General features: G+C 38.2%; 1 protein-coding gene and 1 long non-coding RNA gene across 6 annotated transcripts in view; one reads left to right on the top strand and one right to left on the bottom strand.

Annotated features, from left to right (window-relative positions):
- Positions 1-26,600, top strand: part of SLCO4C1 (solute carrier organic anion transporter family member 4C1) — a 66,578-nt gene that overhangs the window by 25,087 nt on the left and 14,891 nt on the right. For all 5 annotated transcript variants that reach the window (XR_014056281.1, XR_014056282.1, XM_081498877.1 and 2 more), the window contains exons 4-9: positions 13,807-13,989; positions 19,393-19,489; positions 21,019-21,140; positions 22,137-22,249; positions 24,515-24,659; positions 25,713-25,908. Coding sequence is in view for 3 of the 5 variants with exons in the window: in XM_081498877.1 (XP_081355003.1) it covers positions 13,807-13,989; positions 19,393-19,489; positions 21,019-21,140; positions 22,137-22,249; positions 24,515-24,659; positions 25,713-25,908 (856 nt within the window). In the remaining 2 variants the exon portion in view is untranslated. The remainder of the gene's footprint in view (positions 1-13,806; positions 13,990-19,392; positions 19,490-21,018; positions 21,141-22,136; positions 22,250-24,514; positions 24,660-25,712; positions 25,909-26,600) is intronic.
- On the bottom strand, positions 6,029-8,611 carry LOC145509656 (uncharacterized). The gene is made up of 2 exons (XR_014056283.1): positions 7,182-8,611; positions 6,029-6,198 (listed from the first exon to the last, which is right to left on the bottom strand). It is a non-coding gene; the product is annotated as an uncharacterized LOC145509656 (long non-coding RNA).

The following is a 26,600-nucleotide window of genomic DNA, read 5'->3' as shown; positions in this document are numbered from 1 at the left end:
GGCACAAGGTGTAATTCAGATGTGTAATTTCAGTCTTTCTCTTTTTTAAAAAATGTTCGTAATTTGATCTTTGCCTTTTTGGGAATTTCTTACTCATCCTTATATTTAAGTTCTTAATAGCCTTTTCCCACCTGTGTATTCTGAAATCATTTAGAACTGCCTGGGACAGTGGATGTCCGGTAGGGTGTTAGTCACTCAGTCGTGTCCAACTCTTTGCGATCCCCTGGTCTGTTGCCTGCCAGGCTCCTCTGTCCATGGAATTCTCCAAGCAAGAATACTGGGGTGGGTTGCCATTCCCTTCTCCAGGGGAGCTTCCCAATCAAGGGGTCGAACCCAGGTCTTCCACATTGCAGGCGGATTCTTTACCAGCTGAGTCACCAAGGAAGCCCCAGATATACAGTATAAATGCTCATATTTTCTACCAAGAATATTCTGAAGAGTCCATATGTCTGTGTACTTTGGAGTCTCTTCAAAGTCCAGTTGAAGCTATGTCTTAGGATGACTATTGATTTCATGGTTCCCTGGCACCCATTTATGCAGATTGGAGCATATAGGTTTACATGCATATTTTCACATTTTAGGGACATTCTATTAAAGTACATATCTGACTATTTTGTTCCATGATGTTAGTTTTTTTTTTTTTCCCCCTCAGATACTTCAATTATGTGTATATATGATCTTCTTTGGCCACCTTATATCCTTAGCATTTTCTCTGCCTTTTTCTTTATCTTTCACTTTACTCCCTTTTCTAATTTCTATATTATGTGCCCATGACTGTGTTTTCTCAACCTGTTCATCCTTGTGTCCCTTTCAGTTTTACCTCCCTTTCCACGCAGTTTTGGTTATCCCTTTTTACTTTTTTCTTGGAGTTTTACAGTGCAAACTTCATCTCCTCTTTCTCTCACCACTTATTTTTTAAGTTATTTCATTTCTGCTTTGCCATTACGATGTGCTCACATTTTTCATCTGCTCCATGAAAATATTTTATTTTAGTCAGTGTCCAAATCTTAATTTGAATGAAAGTATGTTGCTCTTTTTTCTTAACAGCATCTTTGTATGGATGCTCTGGTAGTTTTTTTTTAATCATTTTATTGGTTGAGCTAGGTTCCCATGGGAGATGAGTGATCAGCTCAGCATCCCAGGTGGGTTAGTTGACAAACAGGCAAAGGCTCTCCAGGTCTTCAGCTCCCACAGATACAGAGCCCTAAATCATCTGTGAGATTCCCTGTGCTGCCTCTTCTCACGCACACCTTCTATTTTTATGAACCAAAGCAGCCCGAGAATACCCTGCTGCAACCTGACTTACTGCATGTTTCTCCGTCAGTTGTCTCAGGAACTCTCTGGAAGCCTGGACTTCAGAGTGTTGCTGCCCAGCTTCAGAGAGAGTATTTTTTTCCCCCTCCTCTTACCCAAATCTGCCGCTGGCTGCCTGCCATTGGGCCTGGGTAACAAGGGTCCTGCCCTGATCCTTGTGCTTACAGGGATGCATATCACAGACACCTGAAACTCAGAGATAATTTTTTCTTCCCTTTAAAGTTTTGTAAGAAAGATTTTTGAAAGAGTGATAATAAGATAAGTGAACAGAGGTTATAGGAGAGGGAGCTAGGGATGAGCTACCATCTCCGGGTCAGGAGATGCTGTGTAGACTTGTTGTTCATTCACTAAGTCATGTCTGACTCTTTGCAACCCCATGAACTGCAGCACACCAGGCTCCCCTGGCCTTCACTATCTTCAGGAGTTTGCTCAGACTTATGTCCATTGAGTCGGTGATGCCATCCAACCATCTCATCCTCTGTCGTCCCCTTCTCCTCCTGCCCTCAATCTTTCCCAGCATCAGGGTCTTTTCCAAGGAGTCAGTTTTTCGCATCAGGTGGCTAAAGTATTGGAGCTTCTGCTTCAGCACAGTCCTTCGAATGAATATTCAGGGTTGATCTCCTTTAGGATGGACTGGTTTGAACACCTTGCTGTCCAAGGGACTCTGAAGTCTTCTGCATCACAACTCAAAAGCATCAATTCTTCAGCGCTCAGCCTTCTTTATGGTCCAACTCTCACATCCATACATGACTACTGGAAAAACTATAGCTTAGACTTACACAGACCTTTGTCGGCAAAGTGATGTCTCTGCTTTTTAATACACTGTCTTAGGTTGGTCATAGCTTTTCTTTCAGGGAGCACTCATCTTTTAATTTCGTGGCTTTAGTCACCGTCTGCAGTGATTTTGGAGCCCAAGAAAATAAAATCTGTTAGTGCGTCCACTTTTACACTTTCTATTTGCCATGAAGTAGTGGGACCAACGTGAAGAGATACCCCACGTCCAAGGTAAGAGAAACCCAAGTAAGACGGTAGGTGTTGCAAGAGGGCATCAGAGGGCAGACACACTGAAACTATAATTACAGAAAACTAGCTAACCTGATCACACGGACCACAGCTTTGTCTATCTCAGTGAAACTAAGCCATGCCGTGTGGGGCCACCCAAGACGGATGGGTCATGGTGGAGAGGTCTGACAGAATGTGGTCCACTGGAGAAGGGCATGGCAAACCACTTCAGTATTCTTGCCTTGAGAACCCCATGAACATATGAAATGGAGAAAAGATAGGACACTGAAAAATGAACTCCCCAGGTTGGTAAGTGCCCAGTATGCTACTGGAGATCAGTGGAGATATAACTCCAGAAAGAATGATGGGATGGAGCCAAAGCAAAAACAATACCCAACTGTGGATGTTACTGGTGATAGAAGCAAAGTCCGATGCTGTAAAGGGCAATATTGCATAGGAACCTGGAATGTTAGGTCCATGAATCAAGGCAAATTGGAAGTGGTCAAACAGGAGATGGCAAGAGTGAACGTCGACATTCAACCAAGATGGACTGGAATGGGTGAATTTAACTCAGATGACCATTATATCTACTACTGTGGGCAGGAATCCCTTAGAAGAGATGGAGTAGCCATCATGGTCAGCAAAACAGTCCAAAATGCAGTACTTGGATGCAGTCTCAAAAACGACAGAATGATCTCTGTTCCAAGGCAAACCATTCAATATCATGGTAATCCAAGTCTATGCCCCAACCAGTAGCGCTGAAGAAGCTGAACTTGAACGGTTCTATGAAGACCTACAAAACCTTTTAGAACTAACACCCAAAAAAGATGTCCTTTTCATTATAGGGGACTGGAATGCAAAAGTAGGAAGTCAGGAAACACCTGGCATAACAGGCAAATTTGGCCTTGGAGTACAGAATGAAGCAGGGCAAAGGCTAATAGAGTTTTGCCAAGAGAACGCACTGGTCATAGCAAACACCCTGTTCCAACAACACAAGAGAAGACTCTACACATGGACATCACCAGATGGTCAACACCGAAATCAGACTGATTATATTCTTTGCAGCCAAAGGTGGAGAAGCTCTATACAATCAGCAAAAACAAGACCGGGAGCAGACTGTGGCTCAGATCATGAGCTCCTTATTGCCAAATTCAGACTTAAATTGAAGAAAGGAGGGAAAACCACTAGACCATTCAGGTATGACCTAAATCAAATCTCTTAAGATTATACAGTGGAAGTGACAAATAGATTTAAGGGACTAGATTTGATAGAGTGCCTGATGAACTATGGTCAGAGGTTTGTGACATTGTACAGGAGACAGAGATCAAGACCATCCCCGTGGAAAAGAAATGCAAAAAAGCAAAATGGCTGTCTGAGGAGGCCTTACAGATAGCTGGGAAGAGAAGAGAAGCGAAAAGCAAAGGAGAAAAGGAAAGATATTCCCATCTGAATGCAGAGTTCCAAAGAATAGCAAGGAGAGATAAGAAAGCCTTCCTCAGCGATCAGTGCAAAGAAATAGAGGATAACAACAGATTGGGAAAGACTAGAGATCTCTTCAAGAAAATAAGAGATACTAAGGGAACATTTCATGCAAAGATGTGCTTGATAAAGGACAGAAATGGTATGGACCTAACAGAAGCAGAAGATATTAAGAAGAGGTGGCAAGAATACACAGAAGAACTGTACAGAAAAGATCTTCATGACCCAGATAATCACGATGGTGTGATCACTCACCTAGAGCCAGATATCCTGGAATGTGAAGTCAAGTGGGCCTTAGAAAGCATCACTACGAACAAAGCTAGTGGAGGTGATGGAATTCCAGTTGAGCTATTTCAAATCCTCAAAGATGATGCTGTGAAAGTGCTGCACTCAATATGCCAGCAAATCTGGAAAACTCAGCAGTGGCCACAGGACTGGAGAAGGTCAGTTTTCATTCCAATCCCAAAGAAAGGCAATGCCAAAGAATGCTCAAACTACCGACAATTGCACTCATCTCACACGCTAGTAAAGTAATGCTCAAAATTCTCCAAGCCAGGCTTCAGCAATATGTGAACCGTGAACTTCCAGATGTTCAAGGTGGTTTTAGAAAAGGCAGAGGAACCAGAGATCAAATTGTCAACACCCGCTGGATCATTGAAAAAGCAAGAGAGCTCCAGAAAAACATCTATTTCTGCTTTACTGACTATGCCAAAGCCTTTGACTGTGTGGGTCATAATAAACTGTGGACAATTCTGAAAGAGATGGGAATACCAGACATTCTGACCTGTCTCTTGAGAAACCTGTATGCAGGTCAGGAAGCAACAGTAAGAACTGGACATGGAACAATAGACTGGTTCCAAATAGGAAAAGGAGTACTTCAAGGCTGTATGTTGTCACCCTGCTTATTTAACTTATATGCAGAGTACATCATGAGAAACGCTGGGCTGGAAGAAACACAAGCTGGAATCAAGATTGCCGGGAGAAATACCAATCACCTCAGATATGCAGATGACACCACCCTTATGGCGGAGAGTGAAGAAGAACTAAAGAGCCTCTTGATGAAAGTGAAAGAAGAGAGTGAAAAAGTTGGCTTAAAGCTCAACGTTCAGAAAACTAAGATCATGGCATCTGGTCCCATCACTTCATGGGAATTTGATGGGCAGACAGTGGAAACAGTGTCAGACTTTATTTTTTTGGGCTCCAAAATCACTGCTGATGGTGATTGCAGCCATGAAATTAAAAGACGCTTACTCCTTGGAAGGAAGGTTATGACCAACCTAGATAGCATATTTAAAAGCAGAGACATTACTTTGCCAACAAAGGTCTATCTAGTCAAGGCTATGGTTTTTCCAGTGGTCATGTATGGATGTGAGAGTTGGACGGTGAAGAAAGCTGAGTGCTGAAGAATTGATGCTTTTGCACTGTGGTGTTGGAGAAGACTCTTGAGAGTCCCTTGGACTGCAAAGAGATCCATCCAGTTCATCCTAAAGGAGATCAGTCCTGGGTGTTCACTGGAAGGACTGATGTTGCAGCTGAAACTCCAGTACTTTGGCCACCTCATGCGAAGAGTTGACTCATTGGAAAAGACCCTGATGCTGGGAAGGATTGGGGACAGGAGGAGAAGGGGATGACAGAGGATGAGATGGTTGGATGGCATCACTGACTCGATGGACATTGGTTTGGGTAAACTCTGGGAGTTGGTGATGGACAAGGAGGCCTGGCGTGCTGCGTTTCATGGGGTCCCAAAGCGTCAGACATGACTGAGCGACTGAACTGAACTGAATGGGACCAAATCCCATGATCTTAGTTTTTGAAATGTTGAATTTCAAGCTGGCTGTTTCACTCTCCTCTTTGACCCTCATCAAGAGTCTCTTTAGTTCTTCTTCACTTTCTGCCATAAGGGTGGTGTCATCTGCATATTTGAGGTTGTTGATATTTTTCCAGGCAGCCTTGATTTCAGCTTGTGATTCATCCAGCCCGGCATTTTGCAGGATTGTACTCTGCATGTAAGCTAAATAAGCAGAGTGATGGTATATAGCTTTGTCGTACTCCTTTCCCAGTTTGGAACTAGTCAGTTGTTTCATGTCTGGTTGTAACTGTTGCTTCTTGACCTGCATACAGGTTTCTCAGGAGGCAGATAAGGTGGTCTGGTATTCCCATCTCTTTAAGAATTTTCCACAGTTTGTTGTGATCCACACAGTAAAAGGTTTTAGCATAGTCAACAAGGCAGAAGTAGATTTTTTTTTTTTTTTAATTTTCTTGCTTTCTCTGTGATCCAGTGAATGTTGGGAATTTGACTTGGGGATGGTCGAGTTCAAACAAAAGCTGCAGCTCATTCTCCTTCTTCAGGGCAGTGGCTAAGGAGGTGGGGTGTGGAACCTCGGGAAGAAAATTAGTCACTCCCTGGGGAGAAAGAGAGGTTGCTTTTCATCCAAGTCAGCCATCTCAGAGTAAAGGTAATTGAAGCAGATGGGGTTCCCCATAAAACTGCTTCAGGCACTTCCTGGAAATACTGTCAGGAAAGTCTGGTTGGGGGAGTGGAATCCTGTCTCAGATTGCAACATCTTTCCCGATGCTCCACAGCAGGATGGCCCAGAGGAAAAGCTGGTCTCTACACTTAACAGGTGTTGAAGGTGAATGCCCGCCAGGGTGGAGATGGGGTGGTGGGGTGGAGCAGGCTGGGGACCTCTGGGCGAGGCTGAGGGTTGCTTTGAGCTTCATATTTAAGTTCTAAATATTCTGGGCTATGGATTTCCTTTTACCTTTTGGCCTTTAGTTCCTGCACATGTTGCTGGGCAGAACTAGGCACCAGTATTCATTAAAGAAAATCTGAGCCTTAATTTTTTTTGGCAATACGCCTCTTACGTTCTTAAATGACATAGAAGCTCCCTCTTGTGGTGTCTTGTCAAATCACATACCTTAAATTTAGCCTTGTAAATATTTTGTCAGAAACGTTTTGATTTCACATCAGAAGTTGAAATTCAAGGTTCAGATAGTTCCCTCAATTATTAATACCACTGCTGCTGCCGCTAAGTCACTTCAGTCGTGTCCGACTCTGTGCGACCCCATAGACGGCAGCCCACCAGGCTCCGCCGTCCCTGGGATTCTCCAGGCAAGAACACTGGAGTGGGTTGCCATGTCCTTCTCCAATGCATGAAAGTGAAAAGTGAAAGTGAAGTCGCTCAGTCGTGTCCGACTCGTAGCGACCCCATGGACTGCAGCCCACCAGGCTCCTCCGTCCATGGGATTTTCCAGGCAAGAGTACTGGAGTGGGGTGCCATTGCCTTCTCCATATTAATACCACAGAAGTCGTGTAATAGGTAAATCTAGCTATCTTGTAAAGCTGTGTTATAACAGATACAATTTAATAAATTGATACTCCTTACCATGAGTGGTCTTCGTTAGGGCCCTTTGGTGCATCTCTGAATGGATACTGGTGCTTCAGGCTGAAATGTATCCTCTAGTCGGTTTTTGTTTGTTTGTTTTAAGGAAAGGTTAATTCCATGAGATTTTTGAATATGTTAAATATTTGTCTTTTATCTAGGGTTGGATAACAGTTTGGCTGAACATAAATTTTCTGAGTCACATTATCTTTCACTAATTTTTTATGTGATTCCTTTACTGCCTTTGTGGGATTAATTTTGGTGTAAAGTAGTCTGAGGCCAGCTAAGTGCTTTTTTTTTTCCTTTTAACTTTCCCTCTGCTTAAGTGACTATCTTTTTTCCTGACAGTTCAAAGAGGTCTTTCTTCATCATTAAAATCTAGTAGCTTTATAAGGCAATGTCTTGTTGCAAATGCTGCATCAAAATTACTAGGGCTGTTCAACACCTTTTAAAATTATAGATTAGTGTTTATTTCAGGAAAGCTTCCTACTTGAATATATGTATTTTTTCTATTCTGATTGATTCTGCATATGTTTGAATTTCTTTGTCTGGATATCATTTCTGTATTTCTCAAGTGTTTTCTGTCTGTCCTTGTAATTCTTGCAGTCTCTATTATCTCTTTTGCCCATTGCAGTGTGACTTTATTTCTGCAGTAGTTTTCATTTGTATTTCATGTGTTTACAGAGCTTTCAGCCTACTTTTTCTCTTTTTTAAATCCCTTATCTCACCACATTCAAGAGTTTATTAAATCCCTGTTTTCCGCTTTTGATTTTAAGAACCAATTGTTTTCATCACTTTAAAGGATAGCAATATGATAATTGTTCTGTTATGTATTTGCTTTTCCTTTTGGGTTATGAGGAAATTATTTTGAATGAGGTGAATTATTACCTTGGAGAGCTTTTCGTATGAAGTTTGTATTAACTTTCCATTGCTGTATAGCATATTATGCGAATTTACCAACTTGAAAAAGCACGAATATATTATCTCACCACCTCCGTAGTTCAAGAGCCTGGCAAAGCTCTGAGTTCTCTGCCCAGAGTCTCCCTCTCAGGGCGTCAGCTGGCTGCGTTCCCATTTGAGGCTCTAGAGAAGAATTCTTTTGCAAACCTAGTAAACTGTCGTCAAGTATCCGTTTCTTGGAATTGTTGAACTAAGATCTCCCATTTCCTTGACGATTGTCAATGGGGGTTTCTCTCAGCTTCTAGAAGCTCCTCACATTTCTTGGCACATGGTCCTCTCCATCTTCAAAACCAGCGAAAGTTCACAGAATCTTTTTGCTAGTTTAAATCTCTGTCACTGCTTCTGCCCGCCAGAGAAAGCTTCTGCTTTTAAAGGGCTCCTGTGATTACATTGAACACAGTCAGTTAATCTTCTCTCAGACTAATTCAAAATCGACTTAAGTTAGTAACTTAAGTTAGTTAATTAGTAAGATGGACTTACCCTGAGAGTTCCCTTTGGCACTGTGACATAATCAGAGGTGTGATGTTGTCATAGTCAGTCCGGGGAATTAGGATTGGGAGTCCTGGGCACCGTTTCAGGGCCCTGCCTAAGTTCATGTGCACTCAGGAGAGGCCTGGAGCTCTGTTCTGGACAAATGGGGATTATTTTCTGGCTGAGATGGATGTTCCTCCTGAATAAGTCATGGAGTGTTTCTTTCCCACACAGAAAGATTGCTGTTCAGATTAAGAATTTTTGTCTGGCTCCTCCCCTTTATGACATAGTCTTCCTTGTTTTGTTCCACCTTTCTGACTTCTCAGTGATGCTAGGTAGACAAGCATTCTTCCTATAAGATGTTCACATTTATTTCTAAGTGTTCAGTTCAGTCGCTCAGTCGTGTCTGACTCTTTGCGACCCCATGAATTGCAGCACGCCAGGCCTCTCTGTCCATCACCAACTCCCGGAGTCTACCCAAACCCATGTTCATCGAGTCGGTGATGCCATCCAGCCATCTCATCCTCTGTCGTCTCCTTCTCCTCCCGCCCCCAATCCTACCCAGCATTAGGGTCTTTTCCAATGAGTCAACCCTTCGCATGAGGTGGCCAAAGTATTGGAGTTTCAGCTTCAACATCAGACCTTCCAATGAACACCCAGGATTGATCTCTTTTAGGATGGATTGATTGGATCTCCTTGCAGTCCAAGGGACTCTCAAGAGTCTTCTCCAACACCACAGTTCAAAAGCATCAATTCTAAGTGTACTTAGTGTTTTTCTTTCTATACATTTTTTTTTCATCTTGTCATCTAACTTACGCATGTGAAGCTTACTTTGTTTTGTATATCCTTTTTTAAAAAAATTAATTTTGTATCTTACTGCTTTACTAAATTCCCTTATTGTTTTTAGTAGTTTTTCCATTGGTTCTGGAATGAATTCAGAGTTCCAAGAAGACAGTTATAATTTCTGCAATTATGAGTGGCTTTACCTCTTGATTTCCCATTCATAGGCTTCTAGTTCCTTTCTCTTTCCCTCTAGTACAGTATGAAAATTTGCAGAGTTAGTGTGTATCCTTCTCTTAGCTCCTGATTTTAGCAGTCTGTATGTGTGCGTATACATACCTGTGTGTATATACACACATATATTTAATCATGTTAGATACCTATTCCTGTTTTATGTTGACTAATATGATTTAGTTGACATTTATCAATTGTCTGTTTAAAATCTACGAAACTGGTCATTTGATTTTTCTAATTAGGTCTAATATGTTAAATTTTAATAGACTTCCCAATGTGCTTCTTTATAGAGTCATGCTGTATTTTTTATACATGTTATTGGATTTTGTTGCTAATATTTCATTTATGACTTTTTTGCATTGATACTCAGGTATGAGATTGGTCTATATATTTTTTTTTTTGGTGTTGTTAATGTTTTTCGCATTATCAATTTGCAGTGTATAAAAATATTTTGGTAATTTTTAATGCTGTTTTTATGTACTGGAGTAGTTTAAGTTGCATTAGACTTATTATTAATATATAAAGTTCTGATAAAATTCATTTCTGAAACTATCTGGGTTGGGAATTAGCCATTTTAGATGTTCAAATTAATTTGCTAGAATTTTTATCTAAGTAGTCTCTTATGAATTTTAAAAGATTTCTTCTCTTTTTAGTTTATTTCCTTCTTTTCATGTATTATTTGTATATATGTTATTTCTCCTTTTTCATTATGTTAGCTAGTAATATATTTTGCTGGTTATTTCAGGCGATTTATTTTTGTGTGACTTTTCTTATTTTATATTATATTAATCAGATGTCTATTCATTTGTTAATTCTTTATTGCTTTTTATTAGAGATGCTTCTTAATTGCTTGCTTTCTTTCAGCATTTCTTTTTCCTGGATATTCCTTTGTGTGTTATTTTCCCCATTGATTCTACAGTAAACTCGCCTAGTGCCAGTAGTGTTAGTGCTAGGGGCAATTCACTGATACTAATATGTGGCTTATTTTAACATGTCTTTTATTTTGACTTTTTTTGGGGGGAGGTGTCTTTTTTGTGTGAATGAGATGCTTTTGCTATGGTACTGCTTTAGTTATAGTGTATAAATTTGGATGTGGATGTAGATTTACAGAAATATTGTGAAGATAGTATAGTTTGTGTTTATACCACAACCATTTTTTCCTGTTGTTAAAATCTTGCTTTGTATGCTACATTTCTTATGATTAAAGAACTAATATTGATACATCATTTATTAATGTTTCTATTTGTTAATTGAAGTGCAAACTTTATGTAGATTTACCTGGTTCTGCCTAGCGTCCTTTTTTTGTTCTATGATCTGATCCAGTATGCCTTACTACATTTAGTTGTCATATCCCTCTGGCTCCTCTTGACTTTGACAATTTCTCAGATTTTTCTTTTTCTTTCGTTTCTTTTGATAACCTTAGCAGTTTTGAGGCAGATATTTTGTAAACTGTCCCTCAACTAGGATTTGTCTGATGTTTTTCCTGTGATTAGACTGGGCTTATGGGATTTCCAGGGGGAGGACCACATAGCAAAATGCCATTTTCATCACATCATATCAAGGGTATGATATAAGCATCACTTATCACTCTTGATACCCTTGATTACCTGGCTCAGGTAATATTTTTCAGGTTAATCTGCTGTGAAGTCTCTCTTTTCCTACTTTCTATAGTATACAATTTGGAAGAAAGTCACTACATGTACCCCACACTTCAGAAATGGGGTGTCATGTGCCATCTCTATGAGGATGGAGTATCTGCATAAATTATTTGGAATTATTATGGATTAGGATTTGTCTCTCCTCCCACTTTTCTTTATTTGTTTAAAAAAAATAAAGTTTAAAAATCCACTTCTTTTCAGTGTTCAGTTCAGTTCAGTAGCTCAGTCGTATCCGATTCTTTGGGTCCCCATGAACCACAGCATGCCAGGCCTCCATGTCCATCACCAACTCCCGGAGTCCATCCAAACCCATGTCTATCAAGTTGATGATGCCATCCAACCATCTCATCCTCTGTTGTCCCCTTCTCCTCCTGCCCTCAATCTTTCCCAGCATCAGAATCTTTTCAGATGAATCAGCTCTTCACATCAGGTGGCCAAAGTATTGGAGTTTCAGCTTCAACATCAGTCCTTCGAATGAACCCCCAGGACTGATCTCCTTTAGGATGGACTGGTTGGATCTCCTTGCAGTCCAAAGGACTCTCAAGAGTCTTCTCCAACACCACAGTTCAAAAGCATCAATTCTTCAGCGCTCAGCTTTCTTTATAGTCCAGCTCACATCCATACATGACCACTGGAAAAACCATAGCCTTGACTAGATGGACCTTTGTTGACAAAGTAATATCTCTGCATTTAAATAATGCTCTCTAGGTTGGTCATAACTTTCCTTCCAAGGAGTTAGCGTCTTTTAATTTCATGGCTGCAATCACCATCTGCAGTGATTTTGGAGCCCAGAAAAATAAATTCAGTTTCCACTGTTTCCCCATCTATCTGCCATGAAGTGATGGGACTGGATGCCATGATCTCAGTTTTCTGAATGTTGAGTGTTAAGCCAACTTTTTCACTCTCCTCTTTCACTTTCATCAAGAGGCTCTTTAGTCTTCACTTTCTGCCATAAGGGTGGTGTCATCTGCATATCTGAGGTTATTGATATTTCTCCTGGCAATCTTGATTCCAGCTTGTGCTTCCTCCAGCCCAGCGTTTCTCATGATGTACTCTGCATATAAGTTAAATAAGCAGGGTGGCAATATACAGCCTTGATGTACTCCTTTTCCTATTTGGAACCAGTCTGTTGTTCCATGTCCAGTTCTAACTGTTGCTTCCTGACCTGCATACAGGTTTATCAAGAGGCAGGTCAGATGGTCTGGTATTCCCATGTCTTTCAGAATTTTCCACAGTTTATTGTGATCCACACAGTCAAAGGCTTTGATGGAGTCAATAAAGCAGAAATAGATGTTTTTCTGGAACTCTCTTGCTTTTTCAGTGATCCATCGGATGTTGGCAATTTGATCTCTGGTTCCTCTGCCTTTTCTAAAACCAGCTTGAACATCTGGAAGTTCACGGTTCACGTATTGCTGAAGCCTGGCTTGGAGGATTTTGAGTATTACTTTACTAGCGTGTGAGATGAGTGCAATTGTGCGGTAGTTTGAGCATTCTTTGGCATTGCCTTTCTTTGGGATTGGAATGAAAACTGACCTTTTCCAGTCCTGTGGCCACTGCTGAGTTTTCCAGATTTGCTGGCATATCGAGTGCAGCACTTTCACAGCATCACCTTTGAGGATTTGAAATAGCTCAACTGGAATTCCATCACCTGCACTAGCTTTGTCATAGTGATGCTTCCTAAGGCCCACTTGACTTCATTCCAGGATGTCTGGCTCTAGGTTAGTGATCACACCACCGTGATTATCTGTGTTAGATAGTAGGCCCTTTTGGTTATCCGTTTTAAATATAGCAATGTGTACATGTCCATCGCAAATGCCCTAACTACACCTTCCCTCAGTCCTTCCCTCCAGCAACCGTAAGTTCATTTTCTAAATCTGTGAGTGTCTTTCTGTTTTGTAAGTAAGTTCATTTGTATTGTTTCTTTTTAGATCCCACATGTGTGGGATGTCATAGGATACTTCTCCTTCTCTGTGTGACATCACTCAGTACGACAGTCTCTAGGTCCATCCATGTTGCTGCAAATGATATTATGTCCTTCTTTTTAATGGCTGAGTAATATGTCATGGCATGTATGTACCGCATATTTTGATGCTGTCATGTTTTAAAGCTGTAATGTTTCATGTGGGCATCCTAGGTGGCTCAGTGGTAAAGGATCCACCTGCCAATGCAGGAGACGCAGGAGACCCAGGATCTATCCCTGGGTTGGGAAGATCCCCTGGAGAAAGAAATGGCAACCCACTCCAGTATTGTTGCCTGAAAACTCCCACAGACAGAGGAGCCTGGCAGGCTAGTCCATAGGACTGCAAAGGCTTCAGACACAACTGAGCAATTGAGCATGCATCCAGTGGCTCATGTATTTTCTTTAATAATATATGTCTTTTAAATATCTTAGTTATACTCTAAGTATTTTTAAGTATAATAAAGTGAAGAAAGAAGGTTATGTTAGGCAAGTATCATTTATGATATTTAAATTATTAGCTAATATTTTGATAAATTCACACTCTTGTTTTATTTTTTCCCTAAAGATACTTGCTCAACAGCAAAGAATAAAGGCAGTTGTAGCAGTTCAAGTTCTCCACTTTTCTACTACTTGTATGTCTTTATTTTGGGACAACTGTTGCTGGGAACAGGAGGAACTCCTCTGTATACCCTGGGAACAGCCTTTATTGATGACTCTGTGCCCATCCACAAATCTTCTCTCTATATAGGTAAGTTTGCTGCTAATACAAATGTCTGAGTGTCATTTCAATGTTATTGCTTATTTAATTTACAAGTAATGCACAACACACACTTTTTAAGAAGTTAGTTGTGATTTCATAAGTATTTACATTAGGTAAATGCAATATTACTTTTTTTGTTGTTGTTTAACTATTTGCTAAAGTACCATGTCCTTCAGTTGAATGTGGTTGATTTTTATTGACATCCTCCTTTATCTCCTGTGCTGGGCATGTCAAGCCTTCTTGGAAGTGCCATCCAAGAAGTAGGTCATCTTGATTGCTGGAGTGTTTCCCAGGCTAATTTACACAGGTGTGGGGGTATTGTTCTGCTGTTCTGTGTGACTTACTTCATCCTACATGGAATTGACTAGCGTCGACAAAAGAAAGCACACAATGGTAGTCAGAAACGTCTGTGGAGTTGTCCATTTCAGATTAATGCTTTTTACACTTGACTCAGTATTTCCCCTTTGCGATCTAATTCTTGGCAGTACAAGTTTCTCTTAAATTCCATCCCTGGAGTTCCTGGAAGGTAGAGCTAACTAAACCGTGCATGGCCTACATCCAGATTAATGTGTAATATATTTGCATGTGAGTTTTCACTTTATCGAGGCTTCCCTGGTGGCTCAGGTGGTAAAGAATCTACCTGCAGTGCAGGAGACCTGGGTTCAATTCCTGGGTCAGGAAGAGCCCCCGGAGAAGGGAATGACTACGTGCTCCAGTATTCTTGCCTGGAGAATTCCAGGGACAGAGGAGCCTGGCGGGCTACAGTCCAAGGGGTCGCAAAGAGTCAGACATGACTGAGCTTTCACTTTTTTCACTGACGCTTTCACTTTTCACTTTCACTTTATCAGTATACTCAAATGTAGGGGACCTTGTCCACTTGGACTGCTCAGAGAGAATACTATAGACTAGTTGGTTTACAAACAGGAGAAATTTATTTCTCACACTCCTGGAATTGGCAAGTATAAGATCAGGTGCCCAGAGATTTAGTATCGGGTGAGGGTGCATTTCTTGGTTCGCGGGCAGCTGCCTTTTAGCTGTGGCAGAGGGGACAAGGGAGCTCTCTGGGGCCTTCTTTAAGGGCACTAATCCCATTCTGAGGGCTTCACTCTTAGGACCTAATCCCTTCCCAGAGGCCCCACCTCCAGATGCAACTGCATTGGGAATTGGGTTCCAACATATGAATTTTGGGGCGACATCAACTTTCAGTGTATAAAGAGACCTGTTGCCATAGTCACTGGAAGTCACCTGTGTTCAGTGTAGCCCTGAATCTCTAATATAGAAGCAGCTTCACTCCTGCCTGTTCTCTTGCTTTGCTTTGGCCTTTGTTCAAGATCTGATGCTCTCTCACACATTCTGGCTGATCTGTAGAACTCCACTGACTAATGTAACAATACTTTTATTTCAGGTGGCTACTGGTGCTGCTTCTCAGTCTTCCAGGTCACAGATTTTCTCTCTGAGGTCATCTTCTAATCAGTGCTTCTCATAAAACAATTTCAAGCTTTATATTTTAGTAACACACAAGGTACAAAGTTTTTCAAAGATTGTTTAAGAATGGGAGGATGAGGTGAAGGCCGGAGACCATCCCAGACTTTATATCCCCTGGGACTGACAGTTTTCAGGGCTGTAATTTATTACAGCAGAAGGATACAAAGGAGAATCAGCAAAGGGAGAAGGTACCTGAGGTAAAGTACATACACAACCATGAGCAAGCTTCAAGCATCCACTCTCTCCTAGTGGAGCCACACAGGTCAAAATTAATTCCTCCAGCCAGGAGTTGTAAGAGCATATATGAAATGCCCAAGGATTTTGCTGGGAATCGGCCATATAGGAACGCTCTGCCTTGCACATAGGAAAGTTCTAGACTCTCAGAAGGAATACAAGTGTTCGGAAAAACCACATTATTTATGCAAACAGTTTCAGCACGATGATCCACCTTTATTAGGGAATGGTGGCATCCCTCTGGACATTTAAGATCTCAGATGCAAACCAAGGGTCAACCTCAGGAGCCGGGTCTTTCTAAAGATTGCAGCCACAAAGCCTGCTACTTTAACTCTTTTCAGTACTGTAGGAATTCATTGAATGGTAATTTCTGAGAGTAAAGGAAAAAAAGCAAAAGTAATAAAACTGGGAAACTCATTTTAATTTTTTTCAAGGTCAGATAACTGATTCTTTTCTTTGGATAATTAGGTTTTGTTGAGTGAAATCCTTTCTTAAGCTTTTTATGTTTATACATTTCCCCATTTCCAAAATCTTCCCCCATTCTTTCTTTGTTTTACAATAGTATCTGTTGCTGGTAGGATGCCTTCCTCTGTGTGAAACAGTTTTATGCAGCAAGGCAAAAATGGGCAAAATGAAAAGAGTCAAAATTTGGTACCTATTAGAATGATGGAAAAATTGTAGTTACACAGCATCTCTAACCTCACAACCATCTCCATGCCATTCACTTATTATGTCTTTGTCTTTAAATGCTTTTTTGGGGGTTACAATTTTTGTCCTTTAATTAAACTTTTAAGTTCATTTAATCCTATTTTGTGTTAAAATCTTTCATCTTAATATGTACTTCGTGTTTGCTCTACATTCTTACTTATTGCCCTTTTTTCCTTTCTTTTTGATAATTTAGTATTTATTATTTCATTTCTCCCCTCTGTTAACTTCCCAGGTATATGCTCTTTTACTGTTCATCTACTAATTACCTTATATGCAAACTTGATTTTATGAAATTCTAATGTTAATTGATACTTTTATCACATTCCTGATCATCACATAATCTTAAAACCTTTGAACTTTATTCCTGTCCCAACATTTAGTCAATTATTTCTGTGTCCTGTGATCCCTTCTATATTTAAGTTCCTGAAATAAGTATTATTAATGATTTATTTGAGATTCCTAGGTGGCATCAGTGGTAAAGACCCTGCCTGCCAGTGCAGGAGACGTAAGAGATGCAGGTTCGATCCCTGGGTTGGGGAGATCCACTTGAGGAGGACATGGCAACCCACTCCAGTATTCTTGCCTGGAGAATCCCATGGACAGAGGAGTCTGGAGGGTCATGGTCCATAGGGTTGCAAAGAGTCAGACACGAACTGAAGCTACTTAGCAACAGCAGCATCAGCAGTGCTTTATTTAAAAATCATTTTCCTTTAACTTGAAGAACAATCTTTAAGTCAATAAGTAATTAGATTATATTAATAATCATAGGAAAGAAGTAGAAGTGAACACAGTAGAATAGTGCTTTTAAAGTACTGAAAGAACATTAATGGGCAGCTAATCTTCTGTTTTGAGTGAAAATACTCATCAGGGAAAAGAGTGAAAAAAAAAATCATTTTTAGATGGAAAAATAAGAGAATTCAGCACAAACAGACTGTTCCTAAATATTAACTTCGGCTTTATTATCTCCTCTCCTATTCCAGTTACATGTATGCTAGGCCTTTTTTTTTTTTTTTTAATGTATTCTTTGTCCTTTAATGTCTTTTCTCTATTTTCTATCTTTATTTTTTCTTGCTTCTTGATATTTACTGATTAAATAATACATTTTCCAGTTTTGTAATACCCAGTTTAGTTCTAAGTAACCTACTGTGGATCCATTTCATTTTTGTTTTGACAGATGTGTTCTGTAGTTCTGGAATTTTTTTGAGAATCACTCCGTGTGTCTTTTAATAACTTGCCAGTCTCTCCCATACGCAGGAACACCGCACCGCGATGCCCTTTATCTGATTTCAGGGATTGAGTTTATTTGAAGCTAAGCTGCACTTAGGCTGTGAACCAGCCTACCTCTAACTCATCCTTGCTTTTAGAGTATAACCTCCTCGGGGCCAACTTAAAATGTAGGGCAGGGAAAGTTTACCAGATACACTTTGAGCTGCATCATTTGTATCCCTACTTCCTAAAGCAAAGGAGAATTTCCCCTCCCAGTGCTTCTTGTAGAATCAACCAGTGTACTCAGGGAAAAAAAAAAAATCAGTCTCGATTTTTGTTAAACATCTCTCTCCTTCAGAATCTTAACACAGTGATCCTTTACTATTTTTATCTCTTTGCCTTCCAGCATTTATTTAAAAATAATTTTTGCAGTTTTTGAAAGTTTTTCTTAGTGGGCAATTTGGTTGGAAGCACTAGTCGACCTAGTCCATCTACCATTCTTATAAATGTATGAATCTAAACCCAATTGGATATAATTTATAAAAAAGATCTATCACTAAAGATAATTTGAGAATCATTTTAAGTCATGTATTTTTATCCATAAAAGTTTTGTGAGCATGAATCTCACATGCACTTAAAATTTTCTACTAACACTTTTTACATTTAAAAATATGTATTAGTCACTAAGTCATGCCTGACTCTTTTGGTGACCCAATAGACGGTAGCCGGCCAGGCTCCTCTATCCATGGGATTTCCTGGGCAAGAATACTGGAGTGGGTTGCCATTTCCTTCTCCAGGGGATCTTTCCTTCCCAGGGGCTGAACCCACATCTCCTTCATTGGCAGGTGGATTCTTTACCACTGAGCCACCAGGGAAGCCCATAAATTAGGGTAGGGTAGATAAATAAAAGTTCTTACACATTTTCAGATCATCTTGCATGACCTCTACTTTGGAGCCTTCATCCAGTACATGAATCATTGTTGCCACCGATGTACGCTTCACTTTGTGTTTGGTATGTCCCTTTCCTTCCGTGCATGGGAATGAGAATTTCAGTGGCTACAATCATTTCAGAAGGTGGTGCCATATGAGGATATAGTTTTTGTATGAATAATTTTTTTAATAAAAAGTTGTGTATGGCAAAATTTTAAATATCAGAAAAATAAGGTCAGTTTAATTCTGCTGCTAGTTAAAATGGGACATTCACTAAGAGCAAGAGTTTAATGGTTTACTTTTAAGAAGCAGACTAGATCCAGGTTTTAAATCAGCTGCCGTAGTCCAAAATAAAGAATGCTTTTGGAATGTGTACAGCAGGCTACAGTCCATAGGGCCGCAAAGAGTCAGACACGACTGAAGCAACTTAGCATGCACGTATGCAGAGAAGATAAAAGGCTTCTCGTTTCACATTGCTTTCTTCCATGAGCATTGTAGACAGTAATTACCATCACTGTTCACAAAGGGTAATGGTAGATGAAGACCACCCCTGCTGTGAGTTCACATGATATAACTTTCCGTATATTTATAATTGTTGGATTTGTTGCAGTCATTATTATAGTCTGAAAAAGTTTATATAGATGTATGTATTTTAAGCTCCTTGACAGTGATACCACTCAAATGGCATTTTTTAGTTAAAAAATGTGTAATTTTGATATAATTTGAATCATTTTGTTATTCTGTAGTAAAATATTGTCTTTCTTACTTGTCAGACATTCAAAGCAAAACTGCACAGATGATCATGTTCAGTGTCTTTGCTTTTTCTAGGAATTGGCTACGCCATGTCAATTTTAGGGCCTGCTGTTGGCTATGTGCTGGGAGGACAGTTGCTAACCCTGTACATTGATGTTGATTCGGAACACAGGCAAGGCGATATCTATTTTTCTTTTATTTAGATTTATATTATTTTAATCATGTTAGTACCATAGACAGAGCATTTTTATAGTATTTCTTCAGAATATCATGAGGGATTTTTCTGGAAAAAAACTGAATACACACAGTTTTTATGTAGTATTTTGGCTGCGTTGCTTCATGAATTAATACCACATCATCTCTTGGTATAGTGTATTTATTCATAAATAAGGATGATTAATAGTTAGCTGGTCTTATTTTTCAAAATATACAACAGATGCTATACATTGTTTAAAAATAATAATTTAATTAAAATTAGTTGTGCTTTCAGTAGATGTTGCTGTGGGTAGATAGCCTGAAAGAGTCTTAACAGTTTATGGTTCTCAAAGTGCTGTAGTAGCTCTGATAACATCATAGAGATCACAGTTGTTCAGGTTTAACAATTGTGACACTGGAGGATAATAATAGGTAATGTTTATTTATCCCATACTGTGTTTCAGACAATATAGGTTTTGTGTATATAAAAAAAAAAAAATATATATATATATATATATATAAAACTTTAGTTTACATGCCATTTTATTTAATCCTCTTACTTATCTTATAAGGTGGTTGATATACAGAACTAGGTAAGTGGCCAAGGCATGAAATGAAGTAGATCTTTTTGACTCAGAAACCCCCTTCTTACCCACTGAGTTACCTTCTCGTTTTCTTGAATAGAGAAGTTAGTAACCTTTGATGAGGGCATGTTATCTCATTTACTGTAACTACACGGTCCTCTGTGAGCGATGAATAAGAAAATATAGTCACAGCATGTGATCTGTTCTTTAGCTATTAGTCCTAGGTTAATCTTTTAGAGACTATAGGTTAATAAAAACATTCCGAGGTTGTACTATGCAAGGATACTGATGTATGTAGTCCTAGGTTAATTTTTTAGAGACCATCTAAAAGGTTTGGAGAGGAAGTCCTGGAGCAGAGAGCTGGGTTTTCATTTCAGTGGGGTGAAATGAGTTATCGGAATAGTGTGTTTTGGGGGAAAGCCTGTTGATATAAAAATGTGACAACCATTTTAAGAAACTTAATATATATCACTTTAAGCAGAATTTTTACATTCAAATGAATGCCACAATTGAAGCACAGTGTATTGGCTTTTAACAAAAATTGGTGATTTGCTGTGAGATGTATTTAGTATTCTATGTATATGTCACATATTATAATATTTAAAGAAGGAAAAGTTAGCCAAAATTGAAGAATGTTCAGAAATTCTATGTATGCCTTCAAATAGTTAACAGACTTATATTTGCTATTAAATAGCTAAAGCTTTTATGTTGTATTTGTCGTGTGAAATACTTTGTAGGCCATTATTCTGAGACCATTTATGCCTGCTATCCATTGGGATTCTTCAAAATGGCTCCACTTAAAATTTTGAATAATATAGTTTCTCTGTATGTGCATTTGAATTATAAATTATGTAGTTATCGGGGCTGAGTTCTAATGAACAAGAGAGAGTTGACTTCTGCTTCTTGTTTTCCTGTCACACAGCATTGATATCACAGAGGATGACCCTCGATGGCTGGGGGCATGGTGGATTGGATTTCTTATGTCTTGGCTGCTTGCTTGGTCTTTGATAATACCTTTTTCTTGCTTTCCAAAACATTTACCAGGTAAAAATGTCTTCTTTAAAACCAGAGAGTTTTATTCCAATTCTAGGCCAAGTGGTGCTTCCTAAATGATTAATAAGAACCCTGGAAATTAGTAAGAACCCTGGAAAATTCACTGTTTTTTTTTACATAGAATCTCAGCTGTCTGCTTATGCAAACTTTTGAATATGCCTCTATTTTAGGAGGCGATAGATGCCTCTATTAGGAGATATTGGGTAACAATCTTAATATTCATGGCTTTTGTTGGTTTTTCATTAATACCTAATAAAACTGTACATATTCACCTTTTTATTAAATACTTGCTAAATTTGTAACTTATGTGTTATCAGAATCTTGTTTTATGTTTATGCAAGATATAATATCTTTTAAACTATTAGTTTGTATTCAGTTAGTAACTTCAGGACCCAATCTACGTTAAGTTATTGATGTTAGTTATTGGTTAATGATAATACAAGTACTTTTTTTTTCCTTTTTTCAGTTGTCACCAAAGTCATGCTGTAGTATACTTATTTTCCACCAAATTTCAATACTAAAAATTTGTACAAAAAGAAAACATTAATGGAAAAAAATATCCATTCCTTGGGATTTGTTTCTTTATAATTGTGTGGTTCATACACATATCTATAGAAGTATTTTTCTCTAGGCTGAAGACATTTCATTGTTTCTATTGTTGTATGTACAAGAATAGATGATTAACTTTTGGAAACAGGCAAAAGAAAAGTAGGGAGAGTAGCTCTAGATGGACTCATTGATTTTTTTCTACCCTGAGCCATTCAGCTTCTGATTCCACATAGTGACTTTTCTCAACTTTATTCACAGTACTGTTATTAAACATTAAAGGACATGATAATAGTTAGTAAATATTATTTCATCTAAAAAGTATGTTAGAATTAGAGTAAAATAAAAAAGCTTTTAACACACTTTGTTTAATGTGTAAAGTATGAGACAGAATCATTTGAAAGCAAGAATATAGAGTGAGTATATTTACTACTTTTTTAGGTACAGCAAAAATTCAAGAAGGAAAAATTTCCCAAACTCATCAGAGTGATTCCTTACAACCTACAGATGGTAATTTTGGACAAAGTTTTAAAGATTTTCCAGCTGCTCTAAAGGTACAGTGTGTACACACACACACTCAAATACACACACGTACTCCACACACAAATACATATGTAGATATATATATGTGTGTGTATATATATAGATATATATGTAGATATATAGATATATATGTAGATATATATATGTGTGTATATATATATGTAGATATATAGATATATATGTAGATATATATATGTGTGTATATATATGTAGATATATAGATATATATGTAGATATATATATGTGTATATATATATGTAGATATATAGATATATATGTAGATATATATATGTAAAACAAATATATGTTAATAAACAGTATACCCATTCACACAAGTATTATCATAAAGCATTGTTGCTTGCTTATTTACTGTAGTTCTAGCTCTTATACAGACTTCTCCAGATTTAATTGTATTGTGCTTTGAGTAAATGAAAAGTATTCCTGAGTAGAATGGTTGGAAGAACATGAGTTATCTTATTGGCAATATCAATAGTCAGTAGTTACTCCTTAGTATGTAGTCCATTATCCCATGCCATTTCTCTTAAGTAATGGGTGGATCAATTATCAGTTAATTGTAAATATGTTTTTGAGAATGCCAAACCAATATTTTTCCTTTGTGGAAAAAGTGGCAGTTAGAGCTTACATCTTTTGAATTTGAGATTAAAGAAACAATAGTGTTATGGTCTATTTTGTTGAACTCGCCAGAGCATTCTGTTTAGCATCATAAAAGTTTTGTATATAAGGGAGTTTATAATTTTACCCTTTCAAGATTTGAACTTATGTACTTTCCATTATTTTTTTTTCCTCCTCAAATGAAAACCTTAAAATGTTTTGACTGCATTCATCCTACCTTTTAACTCTCCTTCCTCCTCTCTCATATAGGCACATTCTTGTGTTTTGCTGTGGTTGTTTATAATTTTTAATTCTAACGACTGTTATTATCTTTTATAGTAGTTTCGTTTTATTTCATGTTTCTATTTAAATTTATTTTGTAAATTCTCACATGTATTACCATCAACACTCATTACTCACCAGTGCTTTTTTTAATCCTTATGTTCTCATGCTTCAAGATCTCATTTCTTTTTTTTTTTTTTGAGATCTCAATTCTGATTCAAATCTCTATAGATGGAGCATTTTATCACTGTCTTCACAGATAGGATGCCATCTAAGTAGCCTTGGATGTCAGAATGATATTTCTAACTGGATGAATACTTTCAGATCATACTTCTTTAATTCTTGTTGTCTGTAGATAGTGTTTGGCTCTTTTCGAGTTAAATATGTTGAAGTTGAGAATTTTCAAGTTAATGTGATTCTTAGTTATCCTTTCCATCTGCCAATTTGTAAGTTTCTCTTTGATTTCAGGAACTTTACTAGGTCCTATGAGTCTATCACTTTTCATTAATGCTTACTAGGAGTTCATTATCTTTTTCAATCTGAAAGCTTAAATATTTTCTAGTCATTATTCTAAAAAAACTACTGCATGTCTTCATTCAGGTACTTTTTTCCTTCTGTCATTATTGCTGTTCTCACGTTACATCGTCTGGCTCTGACTTCGGAATCTCTTATCTTGCCTTTTTGTGCCTCCTCTGTGTGTGTGCATTGTTCAGTTATGAAATTTTTTTGCATTGAATATTCCAGAACTATACTTTGTAGTTTTTCACTTTATGGTTACATATGGTGAAGTAAGTGAATCTCTCTACTCTCCTCTGGTAGATTAATAGATTCTGAGAACACCAGCAATATAGACCCTTGTTTAAAATTGCTTAGTTCTATACCCAACTAAGGTTCTTAGCTACTGATTCCTTCACTTGTGGAGCAAAACTACAAGTATGATACTTAGGAACTACTCTCATCTCTGCTCATAGTCACTTCTTCATTTATTGGATATAGGAATTCAGAACACAATAAAAAAATTGAGTAAGAGCTAGATTTATTATACGGAGATTAATAGTAAGACTGGGGAAGGGAACTTTCCAAGCCAGCTTTCACCTCATTTCCCTGGTCCCTTGCTTGTGACCAGGGCACGTTCACCCTACTGATTAATTATCTGTCAGTTTTCTAGGTGCTCTATGTGTACATTTTCTCAACATTGTATGTAGAAGGCTATCAATAATCAATATTTATATTTTTGTGATAAAGGAAATGCTGAAATTTTAGAAGTAATTATGTTGTATTTATTGAAAGTGTGCTATTTCTTCAGGGAACTTACCATTCTAGTGCTACATTTTGCAGTATCATCATAGTTATTCATTTGGTGAACTGTATTTTTTCTTTAGAATTTGATGAGGAATACTGTCTTTATGTGTTTAGTTCTATCAACTTGTTCGGAAGCCTTAATTACTACTGGATTTGCCACCTTTTTACCTAAATTTATAGAAAATCAGTTTGGCTTGTCTTCTAGCTCTGCAGCTACTCTTGCAGGTAAAACATTTTCTTTTGTTGTAACTATCTAATAATTTTATTTTACCACCTTAGATGTTTATTAAAGTTTATGTGTGTAAAGTTTTGGATGCTGCTGCTGCTGAGTTGCTTCCGTCATGTCTGACTCTGTGCGACCCTATAGATTGTAGGCCTCCAGACTCCTCTGTCCATGGAATTCTCCAGGCAGTTCTCCAGGGTTGCGATGTCTCCTCCAGAGGATCTTCCCAGCACAGAGATTGAACCCTGGTCTCCTGCATCGCAGGCAGATTCTTTACCGTCTGAGCCACCAGGGAAGAGCACAATTTTGGATAGCCACTTGTTGAAGTTTATACGGATTTTGATCTGTTTCCGATTTTCTGATATTAGACAATTTGTTGTATGAATTTGAGATCTACAGAGGCTATATACAGAGCTAAAGAGAATCCATATTAATCTTAATATTCAAAGCGTTAATTTTATTAACTTCTTAATTTAATATAACTATTAACTCATTTATGCATATTATTTCTAAATCACATGAATGCTTCATATGTTAGAACCAGAGTAGTACTTGTTTTCGGAGAAGGCACAGGCGACCCACTCCAGTACTCTTGCCTGGAAAATCCCACGGATGGAGGAGCCTGGTAGGCTGCAGTCCATGCGGTCGCTGAGAGTCGGACATGACTGAGCAACTTCACATTCACTTTTCACTTTCATGCATTGGAGAAGGAAATGGCAACCCACTCCAGTGTGCTTGCCTGGAGAATCCCAGGGACGGGGGAGCCTGGTGGGCTGCCGTCTATGGGGTCGCACAGAGTCGGACACGATTGAAGTGACTTAGCAGCAGCAGCAGTACTTGTTTTTGATGTTTTTCAATTTTTGGTATGAGGGAAGTATAAGATACCATTTTCTATTGAGTTAAAATGGTATAAATTTTATTAAAAATTATATAAAAATTGACTAAGTGACTAACACACACATATAAAATTATAATTTTAAAATGGTATAATTTTGGTATAAATTACTGAGCATACTTGTATGTTTTCTCACTGTCTGTATCTTTTTTCTCATTAGGGACTGTTTTAATTCCTGGAGCTGCTCTTGGTCAGATTTTAGGTGGTATTCTTGTTTCGAAATTCAAAATGACATGTAAAAACATAATGAAGTTTGCTTTGCTCACATCTGTAATTTCACTTGTACTGACTTTTGTGTTTGCTTATGCCAACTGTGAAAACGAGCCATTTGCGGGTGTGTCTGAATCATATAATGGGTAAATATATTTCATTGCTTTTTGATATTAATATCAGAGTAATAAACAGTGTGTGTATTTCCAAGTGTATGCTTTCTTAAAGAAAATGATGAGTAATTGGCTTTTAAAAAAGATTGGAAGGCTGCTTTTGCTATGTAAGAATATGTAGTTTTTCTATTTAGTTTCAGTAATTGATATCATATTAAAAGTTGGATATTTTCAGGAAGAATTTAAGGAATGACTGTTCAGTACTGAGTACTATGCTCAGGGATATAAAGATTAATATTACAGAATCATGGTCCATAATGGATTCAGAATCCTTGGGAGAATTTCATGTTATACGTTCCTGTTGATTTAAATTTTGAAACTTCTTACGATGAAATTCTTTTAGAAGGTAGATTGAAAATAGAGTAGGAGAGAAATTAAAATTAAGCTAGAACTAGGTGATGGTAATTGTTGTATTTACTTTGGAAGTTTGTTTTAAAGAAATAAGTTCTTGTTTTTCTGACATATGAACATGTTTCTGCCTATAACTGGTTTGACTATTTTATCTTTCGATGCCTGGTTTATTCTGCTCTGAAATCCTAAGCCACAAGTAGAGGATCAGGGCATTGTTCAGCAGAGTGTTTTATAGCCCACAGTATACTGCTTTAATTGTTTGAATATATATGTTTGAAACTGTTGAAGGGAATGGTGCACCAGGTCAGGGACTC

This window comes from Giraffa tippelskirchi, chromosome 6, assembly GCF_054371585.1.
Source record: "Giraffa tippelskirchi isolate mGirTip1 chromosome 6, T2T-mGirTip1v1.2.pri, whole genome shotgun sequence".
NCBI lineage: Eukaryota > Metazoa > Chordata > Mammalia > Artiodactyla > Giraffidae > Giraffa > Giraffa tippelskirchi.
Note: the sequence above shows the minus strand (reverse complement) of the source record. Positions and strands in the feature narration are given on the sequence as shown.